Genomic DNA, 24,702 nt, shown 5'->3' on the forward strand with positions numbered 1-24,702 from the left:
AATAATTATTATTATTTTGAATAAGTAATTCCTTCTACCCCAAATACAAAACAATGTGTTTGCAATACCTTCAAAAATAGACAAGTTGAACATAAAGTAAATGCATAATTTTAAAATTTTGTATCTTCTAATATAAACAAATCAGAGCGCTATGTTTCTCGTCACATGTTTATTATATGCCATTACTTGTTGTATCGTTGTATCTTAGCATAGAGGCTTTGAAATGGGCACAAAAACGAACATATTTTTTTTCTAAATGTGCAGAAATATTTTGTACGAATTTTAGTACAAAATAGGCTTTATACGAGATATGACAACACACATTTTGTTTTCAAGTTAATTAAGAGTTTAAAGTTTGCTATGACGCTTGTCCCATTGCCCATTCTGTAATTATAATCAAATAAATGAATTATGTGCTTTGTAAAGAACATTATGTGGGACATTGATTTACCATTAATCGTCCTGAAAAATGCTCACTAGGCCAGTTTCTAACAGGGCATCTTGTATAAATATCCCTCGCCGAAATTTTCAATGCAGAAATTGTGACCACATAAACATCTATAACATTTTTCTGTAATATCCCTTAGAACTTACTTTCGGCTTGTCCTGTGTCCTTTCGACCTCTCTAGACGATTCTCATCAGCCGAATAGTACCCTTAAGATCCCTAAACTAATTCCTCTACACAAACCACAACTCTATACTCCAATGAACAACGTAAAACGAATCAACATGTACTTCTTTTCAAGAAATCACTCATCTGTACTGCGTGTTGGAATAGTGTTGGAATACGTACTGCGGCAGATATGAGTTCGATTCCCGGTGAGAGATCATATGGTTCGAATCCCGTGTTAAGCTGTGACTCGATAGCCTAGCTTCTGAATGGGACTTTAATCCTAGATAAACAAACCAAAAACCTAATCTTATTTTCTTGCACTAGTCAATTCACAAAATTTCAAATTCCTGTCCAATTTTTCCGAAATCATTCTTCAACTAAAGGTTCTCATTGTAACTGAGGTAGATTGGGTTAGATGAGGAATAGGAATAAGATTTCTGGGCTTTCGACATCTATGGTCACGTTAGTCTGTCATGTATGAAGGATGACGTTCCTTGGCAATCACGCTGCACGGTAAATTATGAAGGAAGAATAGTATGGAGGAGGAAGCGGCCTAGGTCCATTATGTGAGGTACCTTCTCTTGTGTGGTGTGAACGAAGACAATGTAAGAAAATCTCACTCAGGATATCTGGTCTGAAAAAAATTTCGACCAAGTGTCCACACCGGGAATAGAACCCAGGATTACTACGCTATGGTGGCCTCGGTGGTTAGCGACTACGCTATGGTGGCCTCACAAATTAACTTGGAACGATAGGTTAGGTTTGCTAAGTACGTTGAATTAGGTTAGTAGGGTAGATTACAAGAACAGGGTAGGGTAGTGTTTATTTGTACATTGTAATTACAAGTATATTTGATGTGGTTTTCACTGTGATGCGGGTTCCTATACACTTGTACTGGTCTTACGCTAGTAACTCTATTTTTGTAAGTATAAAAACAGTAGAAGCAAGAGCTTCACCTATCATCTTATTCGCTCAAACAATTGTCATTCCTTTCTGAGAACAATATCGAAAAATTCAGTATGATATCTTGTGAAATTATTTTTTCCTTCAAAATATAATGTGGAAAATACAGAGGTTAATTTATTTATATTTAGCCGAAATCAATGTGCAAATGTGGGGCGTATGCACAACACATCGCTGTGAGATTGCCACAAAGCAAGCAACAGTATCTCGTTAGTTGCGTTGTAGAGCAGTGTGGCCTAGCGTAATCTGATGCTGCCGAAACTGAACAGAGTCTGGGAGGAACTCGATATGGTCTTTTCGAGACGCTAAGTTCACTTTGTCGTGCTTCGTAGGAATGTGTCAAGTGCGTAATTTTCGTCTAGATCGTGCCGCCGTGAATCGTATAATACGGAAATACGCTACACAGAGTCCTGGGCCTTCCACACCGACGCGAGCAGCTAGAACTGTTTCCCAAAAGAATTCATGATCGTAGTCGGTATCTTGGACACGGCAAACTGCGTCTCCGAAAGGTGGAAGAGAAACGTCAAAATCAATGCTGCGTCGTACTAGACTCATGTCCTGACTGAAATGAACCATCATAAAATCCCAGCGTTATACGGACAAGATGTGAACCAGGTTGAAATGTACCAAGGCAAGGCATCGAGCCACACAACGTAAAGATAGCTGAAATTCTATCGCCGTGTGGAATAGGAAGGAAACTGGAATTTCGTCAATTCCCTTCTGTGTAATTCCTGTGAAGAGCCCAGATGACTATTGTGCTTTCGGACTCCTCAAGCAGCACCTGTCTTATCGTCGAGTTCGTACAGGCCTGCGGAAAGCGTGTAAAGAAGACTGGGAATCAATACTCACGGTTCAGCTACAACGCAATCTCCTGCAGTGGAAATTCTATGCCGGACAATAGCTAGTAGAAGTGGCCTGGAGATCGAACACAGCCGGTGGTGGAAACACAAAGTTTCTTAAGTAATTGGCACATTCAAATTTCTTCATTAATGTTCCCTTTACACTTCTTCAGGTGGGTTTTATTGTTTTGTGTGGGCTTCAGTTACTTTCATTCACTGTCTTCAACAGTGTACACTATTATTAACTGTTATGTGATTGAAATGTCGACTCTAGCAGTTCGTACATCTTCATAATCGTTATCTCTCGTTCTATCGAGTATTTGATTACAGATAGTAAACTTTATTGTTTCTGGTTTCCTCTGAAACGAAAAAAGATGGTCGAGTCTCCAATTGAACAGCTCCAAACTTTCACAGCTCCTGTACTAGCCTTCTTCATTATATTCACTTCTTCCAAGCTTATTTTCGTCAATTTTCACCATGTTCTGTTCCCAGCAACTAGCTTTGCTCTTTTCTTATATGTACTTAACTAGCACTTTTTATATGAGCTGATTTCAATCAACTGTTGTTTTAGGAGATGTGCTATAGTGATCTTCCATCCCATGGAACTTGTTCCTTTTAATAGTTAGTACGTTAACACTAATATTTATGGGATTGTTAATTTGTTTCTATAAAGTCACAACTTTAATCTAATAGTAACATGCTTTCTGCATCTTTTTACTATGTTTTATATAAGTTCCTAGTTTCTATTTTTTCGGTTTTCCGCAATCCTATTATAGCACATCTTCGTTTCTTCTTAATAGGATTCACATCATACAGACTACTTCAATAACCCGGCTTCAATACCAAACTTTCGAACGCACCTATAACTTTATATTGGTACCAAGAAACAAGAAGAAGGCATATTTAGTATTCCTTCCCTCCCAAACAATTTTGTTTCGCGATATTTGGAATGCTTAATTTATTTCTTACTTTATTTTGGTGTTTTTAAACCAACTAGAATCAGACTTAGTAGCTTTAGAAGAAAAAAAAAATACGAAACTTAAATAATGTATAAACTTAAAATATACATAATTGTACATTGAAAATGCAAGACCTATTACATCATTCTAAGTCTATAGTATATTATACTAGAACACATTTTATAAGTAATTCTGATTCTTATACCGCTACAAACCCTGCGGCAGGAATCTCCGAATAGCCTTGCATTCTGATTTCAAGTATTTGTTACGAGTTTACTGTCTGTATACACTATCTCTGGGCTGTTCTCTGAACGGACATAAAGTTAGTAAGGATAAAACAATTAACCTGGATACTTAGCACCGTCGTGTGTCTGGCTAAGTAGTTAGCTTCCTTATTCTTGCTATTAATATATAAACCGTATTATCAGCGAATCAGTTTACATCAAATCAGATCTATAATAACCTCAGAAATCCCACTAAATAAAGATTAAATTTATGCAGCTGTGAGAAATACTTCTTGAAAACTGTACACCACCTGAGAATTTAATTACAGTGGGGAGGAAGCAGGTACGGAAAAGTACAGGCAAGTGCAGATATTAGAAAACAAGACCGATTATTTTTGGTGCAAACTTAGTTTCGGCCAGAAATTTTTCATAGTGGTGAATATTGCATTTGGCATTGGGAACTTGTGCAAAACATGTGCTATCTAACGAGGAAGGTCCATAAACCGTGAGAGTTGAATTTTGATGAAAATTTGTGACAAGATTCAGTTCGAGTTGCTAAATAACGTAGTAATAGTCACTCGATGCGCAAATGTTTCGTTGAGCTGCTACACCGACGCCATCTTGAAATCCTGTAGGCAATGTCCAAGAATACCCTTTTAGCACAAAAATGAAAAAGCTTTTGATATATCTGACTTCAGTATTGTAAACCAAGGTAAATCATTTATATGCGAGAGTACTTCCAGTGCATGACCGCCATCTTGAAAGGCGCTATATTGAATCGCCGTCAAATATGATAAATGGCAAGGGGGTCATGTGGGGTATCAAATAGAACTGGAATTTACTCTTAAATTCATTTCCGTAACCAAAGTTTAGATATCTCTTTTCACTTCAGAGTTAAGAGCTCTCTCGCTCACAGGAACATACAAAAACTGAGCAAGTAAAATTTGTGATATGAAATGCGGTCATGCAAACACTTGCATGATTTTAACTAATGAAATAGTAGTTATTTGATCTACAATAGCCTCTATACCAATCAGATCTTGAGACTAGTGAGAGATATCGTTAATTAAATTGAAATGCCTGTAGTGAAAAATGGAATAGCAGCACTGTAACAAATTATTCCTATTTCAAAATCGCTATATTTATATGAGTCTGTATGTGTTGCGATTATGCATAGCATTTAAATACTGTAATATAAATTAGGTGGAACGGCCCATATGGTTTTAAAAAATCTGTCTTGAAGTTATTAGAGAATTAATAGAAAAAATATTAGAAAAATAATATAAACTATTGCACATAAGCAAATATTGACCTACTAACCTTTTGCTCTTCAATTGTGATGATGGAGATCCAAAACGTAGTGATTAGCACACAGCATCATGGAGCAGTGCAAACACTTAACAAATGCACTTTCGTCATAATCTTCATGACCACAGACACTATTTTCTACTAGTCTTCAGAACATTTGTAAATGAATCAATTATTGCTCCTGTTACGTACCCACATTTCTGCCATGCATATGCAAGCATGTCCTTTAGGACTGGCGCACAAAATTGATGATACACAACAGAATGCATTTTCTTTATGAAAATTCTGCCATATAACTTGTACACCGAACAAGTGAACACCTGCTACAATCAGTTATTTATCACAGTTTTGATATGAAAACTAGTCTTGCCCTTATTATATGCAAGTGTTTTATCGTTAAAGGTGGAAAGATGCAGATATTTAATTATTTTATATTGAAGGGAAAAGGAAGAAAGAGGCTTGTTTTATGGATTGCAACTTGGAATTGAATCTTGTAATAATCTTTACTGCCACATATTCTTAGCAGTTGTGCATGCATTCTCTTATCACTATTAGCAGAACAGACACAAGAAAAGTGAATTCTAAGTTTCCAGGTGTATCTTCTAAGAATTGGCTGTGAACTGATAACACTAGTTAACAAACTTAAACTTTTTGTTTGTTACATGAGAAAAATCACCTGATCTTAAAGGAACTTTTTGCGCTGAATTCGAATATGCACTCGATTTCTCTCCATCACGTACAGTTTTCCCGTAACAGAGGGATTTTTGGGAAATTCCCTCAAAAATTTCCCTTTTTCAGATATTTTATTCCCCTATCTCCTGTCCCCTTACATATAGTAACATAGAAATTATACCTAAGTATACCTTGATTTATATTTAATAAACCCTAAAAGTTTCTTAAAAATCGCTTTGTTCTTTCTAGAGAAATAAATATATTTGTATGTATACTGTGTGCACTGTTTATTGCACCTGATACTAATGCTTTCAGATCTCCTGAGTTGGGGTAAAAACGATTTGCTTTATTACTACAAAAACAGACATAAAAATGAATATTTACAATAGTCAACAACACACTTGTATTGCTCTCTGTAAATTAGAAACGTGTATAAAAATAGAATGTACTTCCAACGTATATTTTTTTTTAAACGTACAGTATATGTATATCTTAATACATATATATACAATTCTCCAAGTTTTTTCGTTTTGTTCATGAAATGGTTATCAATATTTGTTATCAAATGTAACAGAATGCAAAAGAAAGAAAGAATGGAATACAGACTCATTGTTGACAACAATGAACTAATGCAGTCTGAATTTTCCACTACGGTATCGTTTCCCCCCTCCCCCGCGCATTTCTTTCTTTCTTGTGTTCTTGACACCTGGTGAGGGAGTTTTGTACATTTTTATATTGACGTGTGGTTTAACACTACTTCACTTTCAAAGTTGTCTTTGCTGCTAAGAGTGCTTTCATGTTTGATCTTAACGGCATTATACCCAACTAAGACCAGAAGTTTAGTTTGTGATCAGTACAATGGCGTCAAGAGGACGGCGTTCGTGTGTTAACTCACCAAATAGTTTTTGTTATGTGTGTGGCCAGTTTGTAGTTAAAGGACAGTGTAGATCCATTACGCCATCGGTGAAACTAGCATATTATATATATTTCGAATGTCGTGTGGGAGATCAGGACAAAACTTGTGCACCCAACATAATTTGTGCGTCGTGCTACGTCACTTTACTTGCATGGGCCAAAGGGAAACGGAGGTTCATGAAATTTGCTGTACCAATGGTGTGGAGAGAACCCACCAACCATCTGGATGATTGTTATTTTTGTCTCACAGTAGTTAAGGGACATTCTAAAAAAAGCAAATACACAATAAGTTATCCCAACGTTAAATCCGCAATTAGACCTATTCCGCACGGGGATGAACTTTCACTTCCCGAGCCCCCTACCAACTGGGAAGAGATATGGCCAAAAGACTCTGATGATGATCATGACCTTGATGAACCATCGACATCAACATGTACACCCAAGGATCCAACGTTCATCCCTGACTGTGTTCGCGAGCCACATTTCATCCGGCAATGTGAACTTAATGACCTAGTCCGTGATTTGCACCTGACAAAACAAGAGGCGGAACTTCTGGGATCAAGGCTCCAGCAGTGGAACTTATTGGATGCAGAAACGAACATATCAGTGTACAGGAAAAGGCATGTTCAATTTTCAAGCTATTTCTCAATGCAAGATAATGTGTGCGTATGTACGGATATAAATGGGTTGATGGCGGAGCTAGGAATTCCTTACGTTCCAGAAGAATGGAGGTTATTTATCGACGCGTCAAAGGTCAGCCAAGGAATCCTATGACACCATGTCAACTTTGCTAAATCTTATAAATTACAAGGACCATTGTTGGCAAATATGTTGTGATCTCAAGGTAGTTGGTATTTTATTAGGACTGCAGTGCGGTTACACGAAGTACCAATGTTTTTTATGTTTATGGGATAGCCGAGCTGGTGACAAACATTATGAAGTGAAGGAATGGGAACCTAGAGTGAATTACCTACCTGGAGAATGCAACGTCAAATACGCTCCTTTGGTAGATCCTAATAAGATATTACTACCGCCACTTCATATCAAGTTAGGACTTATGAAAAACTTTGTCAAAGCCATGGACACATCTGGTGAAGGTTTCAAGTATTTGCGACATAAGTTCCCTAACCTGAGTGATGCTAAGATTTCAGCGGGAGTGTTTATTGGTCCCCAAATTAGGAAATTAATGCTTGATGATAGCTTTGACAGCAAGTTAAACAGTGCTGAGCTAGCTGCCTGGACAGCATTTAAGTGTGTTGTGCGCAACTTTCTGGGCAATAACAAAGCTGAGAGTTACACAGAAATCGTACAGGACATGATACAGAAATACAAAGAGTTGGGTTGTAGGATGTCTTTAAAAATCCACTTTTTGCACTCCCACCTCAGCTTCTTTCCTGCTAACCTAGGTGCTCTCAGCGACGAACAGGGGGAAAGATTCCACCAAGATATAATGGCAATGGAGAAAAGGTACCAGGGACGATGGGATCCTTCAATGATGGGGAACTATTGTTGGGGTCTTGTTAGAGAATGCAACATTTCTTACAAAAGAAGGAAGTAGTGTGCGTTTTTGTAACCCAATGGAAGTTTCATATATTGTGATAGTTTTGATTGTCTTTTCATTACCTTTTGGTACATTTGTATTATTGTTTATTGTAAATTGTCACACTTGTAAATTATATTGTATTATATTTTATATATGTGTTTGTGGTAATAAAGCAAAACGTTTTACCTCAACTTAAGAGATCTAAAAGCATTACTATAAGGTGCAATAAACAGTACACACAGTATACATACAAACATATTTATTTCTCTAGAAAGAATAAAGCGATTATTACGAAACTTGGAGGGTTTGTTAAATATGAATCAAAGTATACTTGGGTATAATTTCTATGTTAGTATATGCAAGGGGACAAGATCTTGGGGTGTAAAATAAAGGAAAAGGGAAATTTTTGAGGGATTTTCCCGAAAATCCCTCTGTTACGGGAAAATCGTACGTGATGGAGAAAAACCGAGTGCATATTCGAATTCAGCGCAAAAAGTTCCTTTAAGAACAGGTATTTCCTTTTATGTAACAAAACCTTTGTTAACTAGTGTAATTTAAATCTCCTTCATTGTTCAATCTGGCAGCAATAAATCGATTGTATTTAGAGAAACTGTCAATAAATACATTAAAGTATTTTAACTTCGTAATATGCACGGTAAATTATAGGTCGTCAAATATGAGTATTGGAAAGGAACGCAATATTCTGCAACAATGATGGTCTTTGCGTAAGGTTTCTAGATTGGAGAATAAAATTTAACACACTATAATGGACCACGTAAAATTGCCTAAAAGATATTTTTGGTTTGATACAATTCAACGTCCCACACGCCTGCTACGCTAAAGGTGGGTAGAGCGTTCACCTCCGGTGCTTGGGGTCCCTGGTTCGATCCCAGCTCGCGCCGTGTGGACTTTGTGGTGGACAAACACCGTGCACGTGGGTTTTCTCGGGGTTCTCCCGTTTCCTCCCACTTTCTTCATTTCACCATTTCACTCATCTCTCATTATCACCGTCTCCTTTAGCCTAACCGGCATAACAGTGGGACGTAAAACTTAAAGATTTCATTTTCTTTAGTACAAAAGAGAGTTTATGTTTTACGATGCCCTGCATATTCCATAGGCCTGGAGGGTTGTTTTCTGGCGATATTTCCGTCATCCGGGAATCAGTGACGAAGACCTTGAAAACCTTTAGAGTACAGGAATTCCAGAAGTGATTCCATGACTTGCTGGATCGTGCAAAGTTGAATGTAAACGAAGTGAGTTTCTATTTCGAATAAATGGAGATAATTGATTCAACTTGTTATTTATTTTCTTTTTACCATACCAATCTTATTTTCTAATTGCCGTTGCATGTATTAATCACAGGATTATAAAACAAACACTCATCGGCTTACCAAGTACATAAAATGATAGAGCAGAAATCATGTAAACTCTCTATTTTTCTACGAAATAATTCAGTAAAGTAAAAAAGTAATATGTATCAATATGTTTCGGGGTTGATTGCAGACTTAGTTGCTTGAAAACGTTCACCAACAACACTGTCTTCACCAAATTAAATCTTCGGTTTCCCTTGGTTTCAGCTGGAATTTAGGCCTAATCATTTGCATATAATCTAGTCGTAAAGTCCTCTCGACGCGACATATAAACTGTTGTGGTAGGTTTAGAAAATTTCCTTGCAAGTAATGAATGATTAATAAAATTAATGATAAAAAAGAAAACTAATAATACAAATTTATGTTTATTTTAAAGTAATAGTAGCGCATGCCGAAGGAAATTATCTTAATATCATATCCAAACAGTGAGTAAATACATTAACTGATCATTTTACTCATTGTATTAGGATAAAAAATCACTCAGATGATTTTCCAAGGTTTTTATAATATCCTTGGCATTTTCTGTTGTGGTTGCTCCTGTAGGAGGTGAAGAAGATGATTGCAGGCTTACTTTATTGCCAACAGTTTCTGTAGTAATCTTTTCAGTTGAAGTCACCAGACTTGTTTGTGAGTTTTTGTTTCTTGAGGCCAAATGTTTAAGGTTATTCATCATATTTTGAAGACGGCCGTGTTGCTCTCGCACTCCAACTTGGGCTGACATCATGTTAGATATTGCTGATTTCAACTTGTGTAATAGTGAATCCAATCTCCCTCTTATATTGCCAATTTCATCCTGCAAAGCGGAAAGTTTTGATGGCAGTTTATTACGATCAAGTTGGTCTGATCCATTAGTTATGTCTGTAAATTATTCAATAATGGAAAAGAATTAGAAGTTAATATATAGATGGAAACATAGAAAAACTAAATAATCAATTACGCATACATTAATTATTACTTACCTTGTCACTATTTCTTTTTAAAAAGTAGTATGTTATTGTAGTATACCATTATTTGTGTATTCGCAGTCAGATTGAACGCTTACACGTCCTCGTCCAGTCTATACATTGGTTTCCCAAACATTTCTTTATGGCGACAACCTGTTAGTACAAAACACACAATTTTATAAAACTCCACTCACTGACATTAATTATGTAATAGAATATTCAGTGTTGGATTTCGGACTAGGAAAACAAGGCAAACTCCCTAAAGCTGCACAACTGACTGTTAGAGGGACCGCAAAAGAAAAAAATAAGTTTGTACATTGTAACGAACTATCCAAACCCACAAAGGTACTTTTATAAACTAGAAAGTAAAGGTACTGTAAAGCAATCTGTGGTTAAAGCAAAACTGTTTACCTTATCAGTACAATAAACAAAACACAAAGAGATGTGTCAGTTTAAACTAGCGATTTATCTTCTGCTCTAGGGCTACTCAGTCTGGTGTAGACACTTGAAGCCCTGTTAGTGGAAAAGAATTAGTGTAGTAATGAGATCATGTGCAATAAATGTATGGGTGACGATTATAAATGCGATAATGAGGTTTATGGAAATCTGTGGCATCTTCACGTTCATGAATTGCAAGATCTTCGACTGGCGAATAAGCGTAACGTAGTAAGGCTGGTGTTTGCTCGAGAAGTTCACATAAAATTGGATGAGCGTCTTTGATACGGTGGTGAATATAATGAGAGCGAAGGCGGTAGAGATGTGGGTGAAGTGTCGGTATATCGGTATAGACTTCTTATGTTGGAGTGCTAGGTGGTACAGAGTACTGCTATAAAACTTTAATGGAGACGACAACCAGGCAATGTTTCAATTAATCAGAGCAGGGTGTACAAATCCTTGTAAGTATAAAGTATCAGTCACAAATTGAGGCCCCAGTGTGTGCTTCTTAAACTACGCAACAAACTGAATCGACGGCGAATATTAGCTTCGAGGTTGGAGAGATGGGCTTTTCCAGGGAGATGTTTGTCAAAGATACTTCACACTATCTTGTAAGGTTAATGGTAAACCTAAAAGTGTGAGATATAAACTTTCAGGATTTCAAGTTAGACCATATTTGCTGTGTTAGAGTCTAAGTAACGTCATTTGAGTTTTTTTTGCATATAGTTTTTCACTTGAGACACTAACTAACAAGTTTGGCGATTGCTGGTTACAATTTAGCATTAAATACGATTTACTAAGGAACATAATGCTACAAAGGCAGTGTTAGAAAATTGTAGAGAATATATTGCTGGTTGAGATTGTGGCATTTTAGCGACAAATAAGATCACATTAGGGGTGACAAAACAGTCTTGAGTCACTCCTACTCGAAGTACAAAGTGGCGGGATTGAGCCTGATTAATTTGGATGAACGACTGAATGTTGATGAAGAAAAATGACTGTGAGTCGAACGTATTTTAACGGTAGAATGTGTAACGAGTTGAAAAGAAGTCCCTGATGCCAGACTGTATCGAACGCGGGCTCGATATAAAATGAATTTAGTATAGAAGGCAGATGTTTCTTGAAATGGTTAATAATGTAACAAGATAGTTTTAAAAGTTGATCAGCAGTACTAAATAATGGTCGAAACTTGGCTTGTATAGATGGCAGAAGAGAACAAAGATGTAGATAAGACTAGAATCGTCTGAATAGAATTCGTCCCAATCTCTTGCTGAAGACATTAGTGAGATTGATTGGTCGGTAGGAGCCTATATTGACAGGATCTTTATATAGTTTTAGGAATACCATTATTTTCGCGAGCTTTCATAGGGTAGGGAAAAGCCTGTAGTAAGAATTACTGTATAGAGCAGAGCTATAATAGTATGAAACGCCAATGGTGCCTAAATTTGATTGTAAGTTATTAGTATCTGCTCCAGAAGTTGTATTACGGAGAGCAATGACAACATCATTACTAGTAATTGGGGTTGTGAGTGGTTCTGAAGCATCAAGGTGTTGTTCTGTGACACGTGCAAACTACGGTCGGATAGGATCAAAAAACCTGGTAATGTGACTATGAGACGGATGTGTAAAAGGTGGAGCAGACTGAGCGGTGAAAATGTCCTTAAAATGATTTGCGAAAGATCTTGCTTTCTCTGGATCGGTATTAGGGACAGTGCAAGCGACATGAAAATATATTGTGATCCGTGCGTCTGGTGAGTAAGGCGTTTGAATTGTGTCGCTTAAATATAAAACACATATATAATTAGTTCTCTATAATATATATATTAGATAAATTATGACATATACACTTTCAAGTGATAATTTCCAATCTTGCTTCGCTCCTTCCCAGTCTCATCCAGGGGAAGAATTAAAATATCCTAACGGCTTCCTTAAAAAGACCAACACAAAGAACAGAAAAAATATAGAGACTAATCAATAACTTGGGAAGCATTTTTGTATTTGTGAAAATTAAAGGAAAAAGAATAATTATACTTGGTATTAATTCTATAATTAGTTCCCTTAAATACTTTACAATTTTTGCGCAATGTGTATACAAAATTAATATTCTTGATCGTATTAAATTATATTCCTCAACCTACTATCTTTTAGACCATCAGTTCATTCAGCCGAGCGGCCAATATCCATTCCGGAAGAGGACTCATTTGATCCCCGACCGAAGCAAACCTAGTATTATCTTTGTCGCCAGCTTACTCAACTAGACGACTGTTTTAAAATGGGACCAAGCAGAAGACTCTCTCTATCTTCTACAGGTTAAAAATGAAATTACTCTTCGAGGTTTAATTCAGCTGTTCCTACTTAAAGCTTCTTACGTAATAGAAAAAATCCGCAGCTATGCATCACTCAGATAGCTGGGTTTTAAGAAAATCAAACCGAATGCCCTCTCATTTAAGAGACAATTAAAAATAAAAATCTAAATGCCTTTTCATTCCAAAGGCAATAACTATACAGTGATTGCACCCGCATTCAAGAGACAACCACAAGATTTAAAAGAAATCTCCGCAGCCGACATCGTTCAGGCGACTGGGTACTAAAAATAAAAAAGAACAGCGCCTCCTCATTCTGAAAACGGTTAAAAAAAGCTTTATCTGGTTCGTCGTATTACGACCGGCATCACCTATAAAAATAGCTAAAGTTTATCTCTATCAAACCCCCATGAGGCTCACTTATCCCGAAAGAAGAGTTATCACTATTACATGAAAATAAACAGTCTCCATCATTCAAGAGAAATGCCCAAATAAAATTTAGCAAAATTTTTAAGAATACTAGTTCATAAATAAAAGGTAGACTCCCTTATAATAGGAATCTAAATAAATCCTTATTTTATCCTATCTAAAAATATCCTAATTTCCTAAGATTTAGAAGAATGATAGTTCATGTCTCAGAGCTGACTACTCATTCTGTAAGTCCGGGTGAGAGGTAAAAAACTTCATCCCTGCGTCCCTTCACTATTGGAGACGCAGAGGGGTAAGGATCTCTGGGAGATGTGTAGAAGTTAGTGGTTGAGAAGAGAGTGCCTCTCCCACAAACATGGACCGTATTTATACGCTCGGCCTCCCGACTCACCAAGCAGCCATATGTTCCAAAAAAAAAAAAAATATTGTACCACTTTAGTCTTAAAAAATAATCTTTGGCTACCTATTCTAACTAAAGATAAAAAGCATCTAAACCGCAAAATATTATAAGTGAAAAAAATACTTAAATAACACTAAGAAATTAAATTTCCATGTCGTTTAATAAAAAATCTATATACTATAATTAATTAGGTAAAGACACAAAAGATGAATGTGTGATTTTATAATCAACAAAGAAGAAGTCCCATTATTTGTTGAGTTAGTTTCATTGCGTAATCGGTTACAAGAAGTAATCCAGTGATGATATAATGTTTGACCATTTGTTGGAATTGGCAATGAATTAGTAAAAGTTTGTGATCTTTGGTTCTCCTGCATTTGTTTAAACATTCGTGAAATTAGTGAAGTAATGTGAGAGTGTGATGACGTAAACTAGACTGATTAGAGTGCAAACAACTTTTTGGAACTATATTTTGATGATTACGTTATTTAAAGAAGTTGAGACGATTTCTATGTCATTCAAAGATGCAATGTTAGTACTTGTAGATGGATGCGGCTCAGAAATGAAGATTCCCGGATATTTACTCCAGTCTGCTTTTGCGAAATTATATTTTGTGTCAGAAACTCGCGATTCTATTGTGTGAGTACCAGATGGAATTATTATAAGAAGAATGAGTAAGTCATCACTGCCTACCGAACTGAGTACCTCCATGTTAGATTTAGTTAATAGATTATTAGTGACTACTGCAACGTCAAGTATCGTATTACTTTCAGGCCTAGTTGGTGTAGTAGAGAAATGCAGGAGCTGCTGGTAGTTTGGAGAAAGTTTTGGAAATGTTGTTGCTGTGCAGTAGTTTGGGAATGATAATTAATGTCTGCTACAACATAGGTTTTAAAGTTAAGATCCATGTATATAAGAAAACGATACGATAATGGTTGAGTGAACAGAACATAAGTAGTTGTCGAAGTAAGAGTAAATACTGGAAAACATACTGTTGTGATGACATGTTTAGAGTACTGATCAGGATATAGTGGCACGATAGGAAGAGGAAGTAATGAGGTAATGGCAATAGCGGCTCCACCATGGTCAATTGTAAGGAAAGTCAAATTGAAGCAGATAATGTGGAAAATAAAAACTGTCTGATGATTTTAAGAAAGTTTCGTTGAGCGCAATACAATCGACTTCATGCAATGATGCCATGATTTTGGGCAAACTTCTATTAGTTTGTGGCGAACGAATATTAGCAAATAGCATGTTGACAGCTTTCCTATTTCTGTTCCTGTCTATTTTGTCCATAATTGTTAGATTCGGTATGAAAATGAACATGCAAATAAAGGCCTGAATAGATGGCTGCCAGATGAAGGTGAAGAAAGTCGAATTCAACTTTTGAGGCATGCGTAAGAAATGGAAATAGAGTTTGTATCGCTAGTGTGATAAATTGTAGGATGTTTTCTACGGTTCGAGGAGATAGAAGTTAATTTGAGTTCCTTTTGAGGCATTGGTAGAAGTAAAGGAGGTGTGAAGATATTGGAACAACAATCTGATGTTTGTCAAGTAGAGACTTGCTTTTACATTGGTAGGAATAAGTAGAATAATTGCCATTACAAGAATTACAAACAGAAGGTTAATTTAGTAATGTGCAGTTTTTAACTTTATGATGTCCTTTGCACTTGGAAGAGCGCAGCTGTTTGTTGGATGATAATTATATTGCAAGTAATTTTCGCACATATAAAGAGAGGTATTGGCGAGGGAGAAGGTTTAATTCGATGATGACAGCAATAAATTAAGTCCTCATTAATGGATTAAATCCTCATTAACAGAGTAAACGAACCATGTATGTTGGACCCACAACATTTTAATGCAAATTGCACAAGTGTGATGAATGTCATCTTCCTTGAGTTCCTTTAAAACTTCTTGATCTGTGATCACAGGATCGACATCACGGATCATAACAGAAAGCGATCGAGTAAACTTAGGTGGATGGAGTGTTTTGTGACTCCAAGTCTGTAGTAACTGGATCTTTGCGTTTGTGCCAAACATGTTTGGACCCACATTATAAAATAGGTGTTGCAAGAGATTAGAATTAGTTGTTTTAAGAATGATGTTGTTCTGAGTTTTTATAAAACACATGCGTGCGCAATATCGTACTCGCTTAAAGTATGTAGAAAGATTTGATGTTATCCAAATTAGGTTCTAACTATGTAAAGAGAAAGGAGATTAGTTCTGAGTTGAAGAAATTTCTTCCATAGGAGTTACAATGGATATGCCAACTGCTGAAGTAGAGGTTGACGAGCGGGTGCAGCCTTCGACGGACTCCGTAAAGACTCGGTATAAGTAGAATATGTAGTTGATGGTGAGTGTACAATATAGGTACGAAGCAGATATTCACACAACACTTGTTCGTTTTACTTGAACAATCATATTTCTGAACAACACTTCTATGATCATGAAGAGATCAAAACCGTGGTTGAGATGGGGTTCCAGCACTAGGCTCTAGACACCTATGATTAGGAATACACAAACCAGTATCCTACTTTTACAAATATTTGTACAACAGCGGCGATTACGGCGAAAAAATCTTTTATCACTAAATATCTTGTAGTTGACATGGATACACAATTTGTGATTGAATAGTAGCTGTTGTAACTTTATTTTCAGTCACACTACGCATATATATATAGCACTATATGAACATAGCTACCACACGTTCGGCTTTGACCAGGACTGTCCTAGCTTGAAAGAATTCGTCGTAGTGTCCCGCTAGTTAACATTTTGTCCAGGTTTTCGATTCTGACAATCTTTTCATCTCTTTTTATGTATGTCCTATCTTCATTGCACCTAGGAGATGCAATGAAGATAGGAATATGTTATAAGCATTTTAAGCTTTAGCATTTTAGGCATTATAGGAATATGTTATAATCCTATAATGCCTAAAATGTTATGTTATTAAATATGTTATTAAATGTGTTATTAAATGCCTAGGAATATGCCTAGGAAATACCTAGGAAATGCCTAGGAATATGTTATTAAATGCCTTTATAAGCATTTTAGGCATTTTAGGAATATGTTATAAGCATTATAGGAATATGTTATAAGCATTTTAACATATTTTTGGTATTCATATTTTTACATTAACAGTTACACATGCAATACACTAAAATATTGGAAGAGCACACCGCGCCATAGCATGCAGTTTATATACGCATATAATCTTAGGATCCAGTAGGCTTGTTACCTTCCAACCATAATCAGTAATATACTCATCAGTGGCTATATAGTTACTTTAATTGAATTTGGGGCGGAAGATCTGAGTTTGATTCCCGGTGAGAGTTAATGTGGTTCAGATCCTACTTTAAGCTGTAGGTCCACGTTCCATATAACTTCTGTGCTGGAAAGGACGCTAAATTCCGCTACAACATCAATAACAATCATTGGGAGTGAAGGCAGAAATTAAAAAGATTCTTATATTGACTAGATGACTACTTTTTGCGTATGAAATGAGTGAAAGTAAGTCTCCCAGCAGAGTGTTTTTCGTAAATAGATTTACCGCTCATCACAGGGTCTCGGTTAGGAACAACAGAAATATGATAACTGAATACTCGTATATGGCTCTATTTAAGAGAAATCTATTTTATATAATTTTAAATATCAAATAACATTAGTCGGAAAGGTTCTTAATTGTTAATATATTCGTACTCTGTATTTCAACTCCAACGTAGGCCGTAGTGTTTGTTCTTTCTGCAGGTATATTATTCTGCTCTTCTTGTTGTACTAGTGAGATGTCATTTCCTTTCCCGTGAGGCATTGAATCTAGAAAATGAAAGAAAAATATTTGAATTTAATGAACACAAACTTGATTCTTGTTACTATTAACTAGCAAATGTCTCTGTGTTACACGAACAATATTTTGAGTCTTATTTTGATAATCTCATTCTTTTCCTTAGGAAATGTGTCTCCGAATACCTATTATATTATATTAGCAGAATACCACATGGAGAACAAGCTTTAATGTATATTATATTTATTCCTTACGCTTAATCGTGTGCACTTTGTACATTACATTATTCAACAAATGTTGATCAAAGGTGTGTAAATTACTTAATTTTAGATTTTTATATTCATTCGACTATAGTATGACAGTATTGGATAATAAAAATATATACTTAGCCCAACCTTTGCAAAATTATTTTTGTATATACAATAGTATACTTAAAAAGGTTTACAACAATAATAAATGAATAAAAAAGAGTTATATACAAAGTATCAGTATGTTTCCCAATGTAATTATACCATTTTACAAACCAAATACAAACAAAATACATGTACCATTTTACAATTTTACGAACCAAATTATGAAACCATTTTACAAAACTCCTCATAAGTAAATATAGTTAATAATCTTGACTGTTATTTATGATTTAATAGTATACTATGATGTATGTTAGGAGAAATAAATGGGCATATACTGCCTTTCGCTGATGATAGTTCCCTTACTGTTGCTGGTAAGGCATGAGATAAGACATTCTTAAAAGCCGAATTAGAACTGAGGAAAATATGGTTATGACTCCGTAGTAATTTATTAGTACCAAACGCTGATAAAACTAGATATTTGACCTTCTCACCTACTTATATTTAAGAGTCAACGAATAAATCGTTAAATTTGCATAATTCTGAAAGTCGCATAAGGTGTCAGTGTAAAAAATTTATTAGAGAACAAAACATAAAATATTTAGAAGTAAACATTCATAAACATTTAAAATTAAATTGCCATATTAAAGACCTTCCTAAAGTTTGAAGAAATTTTTTATACAAAGTTGTCCAACTGAAGCATGTTGTTAATTTGGAAATGTTGAGTATGGTATACCATGCTTTTGTACAGAGTATATTAACTTACGGTATATGATGAAAATGTTTGCTATGTTCATCAATTACTACTCTACAATCCTCAGGAAAGAAATTTAGGTGGAAATCAATGAAGAAAATGGAGTTCTACTGACATATTGCATTCAAGTTTATCCTAGCATTCCAATAACTTAGTCACAAGTTCTTTCTAATTTTTTGCTCGACATCTTCCCAAGAACTGTAAACAGAAGATCTTTCCCACACAACTTTCTCATCACCTTCTTGTATTTCATGGAACTATTGATCTCTGAATAGCTGTCGCATTTGTGGAGCTATGAAGATGCTCCTTAACTTTGTATCACTTAATGGAGAGAGTTTTTCCCTTAAGTGTTTGTAGGCTCCCTTCTGGTGATCCATACTTTCAACGAAACATTCTATAACAGCTGCTTTCATATGTAGCGGGGAAAACAAAATTCATTTAGAATCTACAAGTGGTTCATGTTGCACATTTCTCACGCCTGGTTGAAAGATCTCTTGAGTACTGTAGTCACTTTTGAAGTAGTGAAAGAACAATGTTATTGAGCAGTGTAGTTGGCAAACTTCGGCCAGGCCGAATGATTAAAGGTAGTAGTGCGGCGCTAACTCCACTAAACTTCCATCCTTTTCTTAATTTGTCTACTAAATATTAGGAAATGTACAAATATGTATGTTATTATTATAAATGAAATGCCTAAAGACAAAATTCTAATCTATAATAATTGCAACTCTTACTTCATCCCTTTGCAAGTTGAATTTCAAATAACAAAATATCCGTATTTCAGAATTTCTTAGTTTAGAGACACCAGTTTGTATTTGGAATTTCCATTTAAAATTAGTAAACACATATTTCTGCAATTTTTAAAAAATATTTGATTTAGATAAATGATTACCCATCCATTTTTCTTTTTCACTAGGTCAAATCGCTGAAACATGTGTTCACTTACTTTAAATGAAAAGCGCACAGGTGGCTCTGTCCACCACAAGCATGTGCACTAGCAAGTAGATCAGCAGGGAGGACTAGAATGTTTTTACTCTAATAAAATAAGAATGAATCTGATTTCATTAGCTTTTCTTCAGCTACGTTCAAGATTTGATGGTAATCTTACAGACAAGTGTCTTCAATTGGAATCTAATGATCTTAGTTATGCCACATAATAGGTTACTAAAAGTGAAACTTAGTTTGCACATATGTACAGATACTTATAAATTTAATAGAAGTACCTGAAGTTAGGAACACGACATATGTCTGGGTTACCAATGCTCAGGCGGCAACGCAGCGCAGGGCTTTTGGTGCTGGTATATTAGAACAAGCTCCGTATTACGTGAGGAGCAGAGAACATCAATGTGCAGTGAACTGAGCAGACGGTGATAGTGGGTTATTTCTCTAATTTTCATAAAGGGAAAATTATTGGTGCTCAGTTGTGTGGTGTAATAGTGATGAAAGTGTATTGGGAATGTGTTCTGAAGGGCAATAATCAAGGTGATGACTACCTACAGAGCTTATTTCAAAGCTGCATTGGCAAAGAGGAACAGTGTACAAGGAAAACTCTCAGTGACAGATTTCGTCAAGTACTAAAGCAGATTATTATTGTCGTGCAACTGCGGTTCAAGTGGCGGAGGAATACTAACTGCATCTCTCATAGTCAAAATACGTCTAGCATGACATGGACATAGAGGTCAGGTTGCACGGGCGAAACTTCCGATAAGGGACCATAACGCTTTAGCACACGCCAATGGTGCCGTGAACGTGCAGCAGTTTGCTGAGAACTGGAAACATTTGAAGTGGTCAGATGACTCATCGTTCAACTTGTACCAAACCACAGGCGTTCATGTGCGGCGGATGCCCGAGGAAGTCTATGATCCACAGAGTCTCTGATCAACCGTGATACATGGTCTAGCGACTCTGTGAAGCTATGGGCCACAATATCATAGTTTTCAGTAGGTCCTGTGCTGACACTTATCAGTAATCATGTCACTGCCTGTGCTTATGTTTTCATTTTAGGGAATCATGTTCATTTAATTGTCCAGATATTGTTTCGGAGAAATGACACCACATTTAAGGTTGATAATGTGCTATTCACAGAACTGAAGATTTGAGGCTGAGTTGAGGAATATCGGAAAAATTAAGCACTTTTCCTGGCCTGCGCTATCTCCAGACCAGAACATTATTGATCATATGTGGTTCATTCTTGAAATACGAATTTGGCTCACATTTTCCTCTCTATCCTCTTACGGAACAGAATGATGCATTGCGCATGGAATTGTGTAATACTTTCCTTGCTACCGTTTGTGACTAAACCCCAGATTCCGCGTTGCGTAAGTGCAGTTCTGAGAGCTAAAAATAGTACAATAGCATATTAATCAATATGGTAATATGTATTTTTTCAAGTTTTTCCACTAAAATGATGTGTCTATACTATCAAATTGCATGTCTAATTCGAATGTGAAAGAATATATAGTAAAGACATGAGAAAGAGTGTAAAAGAAGTTTACAATTGAAAAATGATGTTAAAAAGAGGTGACTTTTGTGTCAAAAGGAAGAGATTAAGCCAAACCAAAGTCAGAATACTTACGGTAATGAATCTATTTCAATAATTGTTTTAACTTCAAATGGCAAGGCTATTGACTGTTGATTATCGAAATATATTATTTATAAAAGTTTAACATCCCGCGATTGTGCAAGGAGGCTAAGGGAAACGATGATGATGATATTGAATGAGATGGTGTAATGAAAAAAGTACGAAAAATTCTTTTCTTTGAAATAAACTGGAATTTTAATTATAATTATCTGATTTTGTTGGTTTATTTTTAATATTTTTAAATGTCCCATCCCTTATTTTGTGAAAATAAAATTATGTGTTGTACACATTTAACAATTAAAAGTAATATTAATTTACAGTAAGCAATATAAAATGTATATGCTGTATAAGTCTAATTTATTTTGACTAAATTTAAAAGAAACAATGTATAATGACAGTAAATTTCAAGTTCATTTTAAGGAAAAAATAATAATTTCCCATGTACCTCAATAAGCTGCATATACAGAGTGTTAATGAACTATACAGACAAACTGTAAGAAGTGATTCCTCATATCAAAATAAGAGAAAAACTTCATACGGACCTATGGAGAAAAGCGCATAGTTTCAGAGCTAGGGCTGTCCAAAATCAAGAAAAAGCCAAATTTCAAGAGATCTTATTTTGAATTTAGAGACTGTGGATGGTGGTTTTTATCAGCGTAAAGGAAATTACGAATACGCAATCCAAAAATGCATATTTCATTAATGTTCAATGGGTGTACAGAGTATTCCGTGCAGGGTGAAATTCTCAGACATGCCATCAACCGAATTTTGAGATATGCTCTGATTTTATGATTAGTCCAAAGTAAGCAAAAGATGAGCCTTGACAGCAGTGAACACGACGGATGTCGGAAGTGTTAAGGGTCGTCAGCAGCATGGTCTCTTCTACTCGGATGTGTTCTTATAAGTGAAGAAAACGTGAAATATACCGTGGCGAAATACGTATCATCACATTTTCTTCCGAACACACACACGTAAAAAAAATGGAGCTACCGATTCCTAACACTTCCGAGTTCCCTCCGATGCATTGGATGCCCATTGTTGTCATGGCTAATCTCCTGTTTCCTTTGGACCCTCTTGAAATCAGGTTATATCTGAAAATTCTATTCAGAGCATATCTGACTATTACATCCTGTAGGGAATATCCTCTACACCTATTGACAATTGATGAAATATGCACTTTTGGATTGTGTATGAATAACTCCTTTTAAGCTGGTAAGAATCACCATCCACAATTTCTGGAATTCGAAATAGGGCCTATTGAAATTTCGATTTTTCACGATTTTGGACAGCCCTAGCTTTGAAACTATGTACTTTTCGCCATGGGTCCGTATGAACATTTCCTCTTATTTTGATGTGAGGAATCACCTCTTACAGTTTGTCGGTATAGTTCATTAACACCTTGTATTTAAATCACGCTCGACTCTAGTCATAGGAGTTGGTTCTGATTAGTTGAAGTTATTCTTTTCTCGCCACGTACAATACATATAGCACAAACACTATCTGCTGTCTGTCTTGGTAGCCGAGCGTGCGGAAAAATATACATAGTCCTGTCATACCATAATATATACACATTGAGTGGTATAAAGTCGTACAGGATCTTCTTGTCACACCTGCTCATTTAGTACGCATTAGTTTACTTGCACACAGCGTATGCCACTCTTGTGGATAGTCATCATCGTCTAACGACGTGTTCTAAGGTTTTAACAATATAACATTCATTACGGACCATGTTAGGATATATATATGCCATTGTGGAATTCAAGCATTCCCAGATAGTCTATTACGCCTTCCTGATTTTTTGCTATATGCCAAGGCCTAAACAAAATTCGTTGCTTGCTTAAACTGTGTATTATATCGTTACTCATGTCTATCATTCAGAATACCAATACAAATTGCTTATGTATGGTGCGTATACCAAATGTCAAAATGTTCCTTCTTATTATAGATTTTTTTTTGCTAATTATTTGACGTTTTTGTTTCTTCCTCATAACTGGCGGCTTTTTTTTATCAGTAATTATGTTGTATATTTTATAGTTTTGTTAAATTGCACAAATGTATTGTTAAGCTGTCAATAACTCATTTTAAAAAGCGTGCTAGCGCACGGCCTAGTAATTAAAATCGCTTCTGGCGGGGTTCAAACCCGTCCCAAGGAAAATTTTTAATTTTCATTACACTTTTATTATCGAAACAAGATAAAAGTAATACTCATTTGCACTTATACTTAATATATAATGCATAAAAAGTTATTTATTCACGCTGTGAAACAGCTGAGCGAGGTTAGAAGCCCCGGAAGGTTCGTTTTGTTCCACCTTGACCCCCATGATAATACCACGTGACATTACGTCACACTCGGGTTTTTGCTACTTCGATGTATGTAAATCTAACCTCACCCACTCCCTTGTGACCAACTTAGAAACAGTTGGCTAGGCATGCGTGAAAAAATTCCAATAAGCTAAAGAACATTGTGGTCAAGATACATAACAACATTAACAAAAAATATATATATATATATACCTTACTAAATGAAAACTTACAAAAAAAGAAAAACTAACCAAACATATTTTAACCACACTTCTTATGAACTCATAACAGAAACAGAAATCGTACCTGCTTTCTGATAGATGCATGCATATATCAGGTAAATAATATGTGTTGTTTTCATTGTGCTAAATGTCTTGTTAAACAGAAATTATTTTTGTAATACAAAGTATAATGAGGGGAAATACAAAGACAACGTTATTACGCTATAGCATTTTTATCTCGATTCCGTGCTGTGAAATTTGTTCTGCATAATCATAATGAAACAATAGAGGCAACATTGTGCCAAGCTATGCTTGTAAAGAAAGAAAAAAACATCATTCTTAACTTTCTGATGATTGATAAATTTCTTTCGTAGATTAACGTATCTTTGTGATAAAAATCTCAATATTTAGGTTAATTACCGTAACTAATGTAAGAGTGCTTAAAGAACAGAAATATTACTGTTTTATATTATCTAGGACAATGCTTAATGATTTCAGGCCCAAACCTTATTTTTTAAAAAAGCTAATTACTCCTAGGACCTGTCAACAGACAAAATACTTAATGTAGCATATAAGAGACACAACTGGCTAGTTGTGGCCTGGTTCAAGAACTCGCCTTATTGCCCCCTCCCCTGACCAACCAAACCCAAATGTTCCGCGACTACACGTGATATGGGTAACCCAATAATTCTATTCAAATTTTTGTTCAAATGGTAAAGCTTGATTTAAAAATTGCAGTACATAATTTAATTTTTAATACAAGATAAAGCATCACACTAATTAGTATTTGATTGCCAAATAATCT

General features: G+C 35.6%; 1 protein-coding gene across 5 annotated transcripts; it reads right to left on the reverse strand.

The window, feature by feature from the left end:
• Positions 1–9,321: 9,321 nt before the first annotated feature.
• Positions 9,322–24,169, reverse strand: LOC145669213 (uncharacterized). Of its 5 annotated transcripts, none has more exons than XR_014128166.1 (4): positions 23,983–24,169; positions 17,612–17,725; positions 10,367–10,504; positions 9,322–10,200 (listed from the first exon to the last, which is right to left on the reverse strand). XR_014128166.1 is itself a non-coding variant. In XM_081737540.1 (3 exons), exons 1-3 carry the CDS (start codon positions 24,035–24,037, stop codon positions 9,871–9,873), a joined length of 564 nt encoding a protein of 187 aa, XP_081593666.1. In that variant the 5' UTR covers positions 24,038–24,165; the 3' UTR covers positions 9,322–9,870. The 5 variants fall into 5 exon arrangements, 3 of the variants coding, with proteins under 3 accessions (XP_081593666.1, XP_081593668.1, XP_081593667.1); XR_014128167.1 differs by lacking the exon at positions 23,983–24,169 and adding an exon at positions 23,928–23,969; XM_081737540.1 differs by lacking the exon at positions 10,367–10,504 and having other exon boundaries at positions 9,322–10,265; positions 23,983–24,165.
• Positions 24,170–24,702: the final 533 nt, after the last annotated feature.

This window comes from Thermobia domestica, chromosome 13, assembly GCF_964235325.1.
Source record: "Thermobia domestica chromosome 13, izTheDome1.hap1.1, whole genome shotgun sequence".
Lineage (NCBI taxonomy): Eukaryota > Metazoa > Arthropoda > Insecta > Zygentoma > Lepismatidae > Thermobia > Thermobia domestica.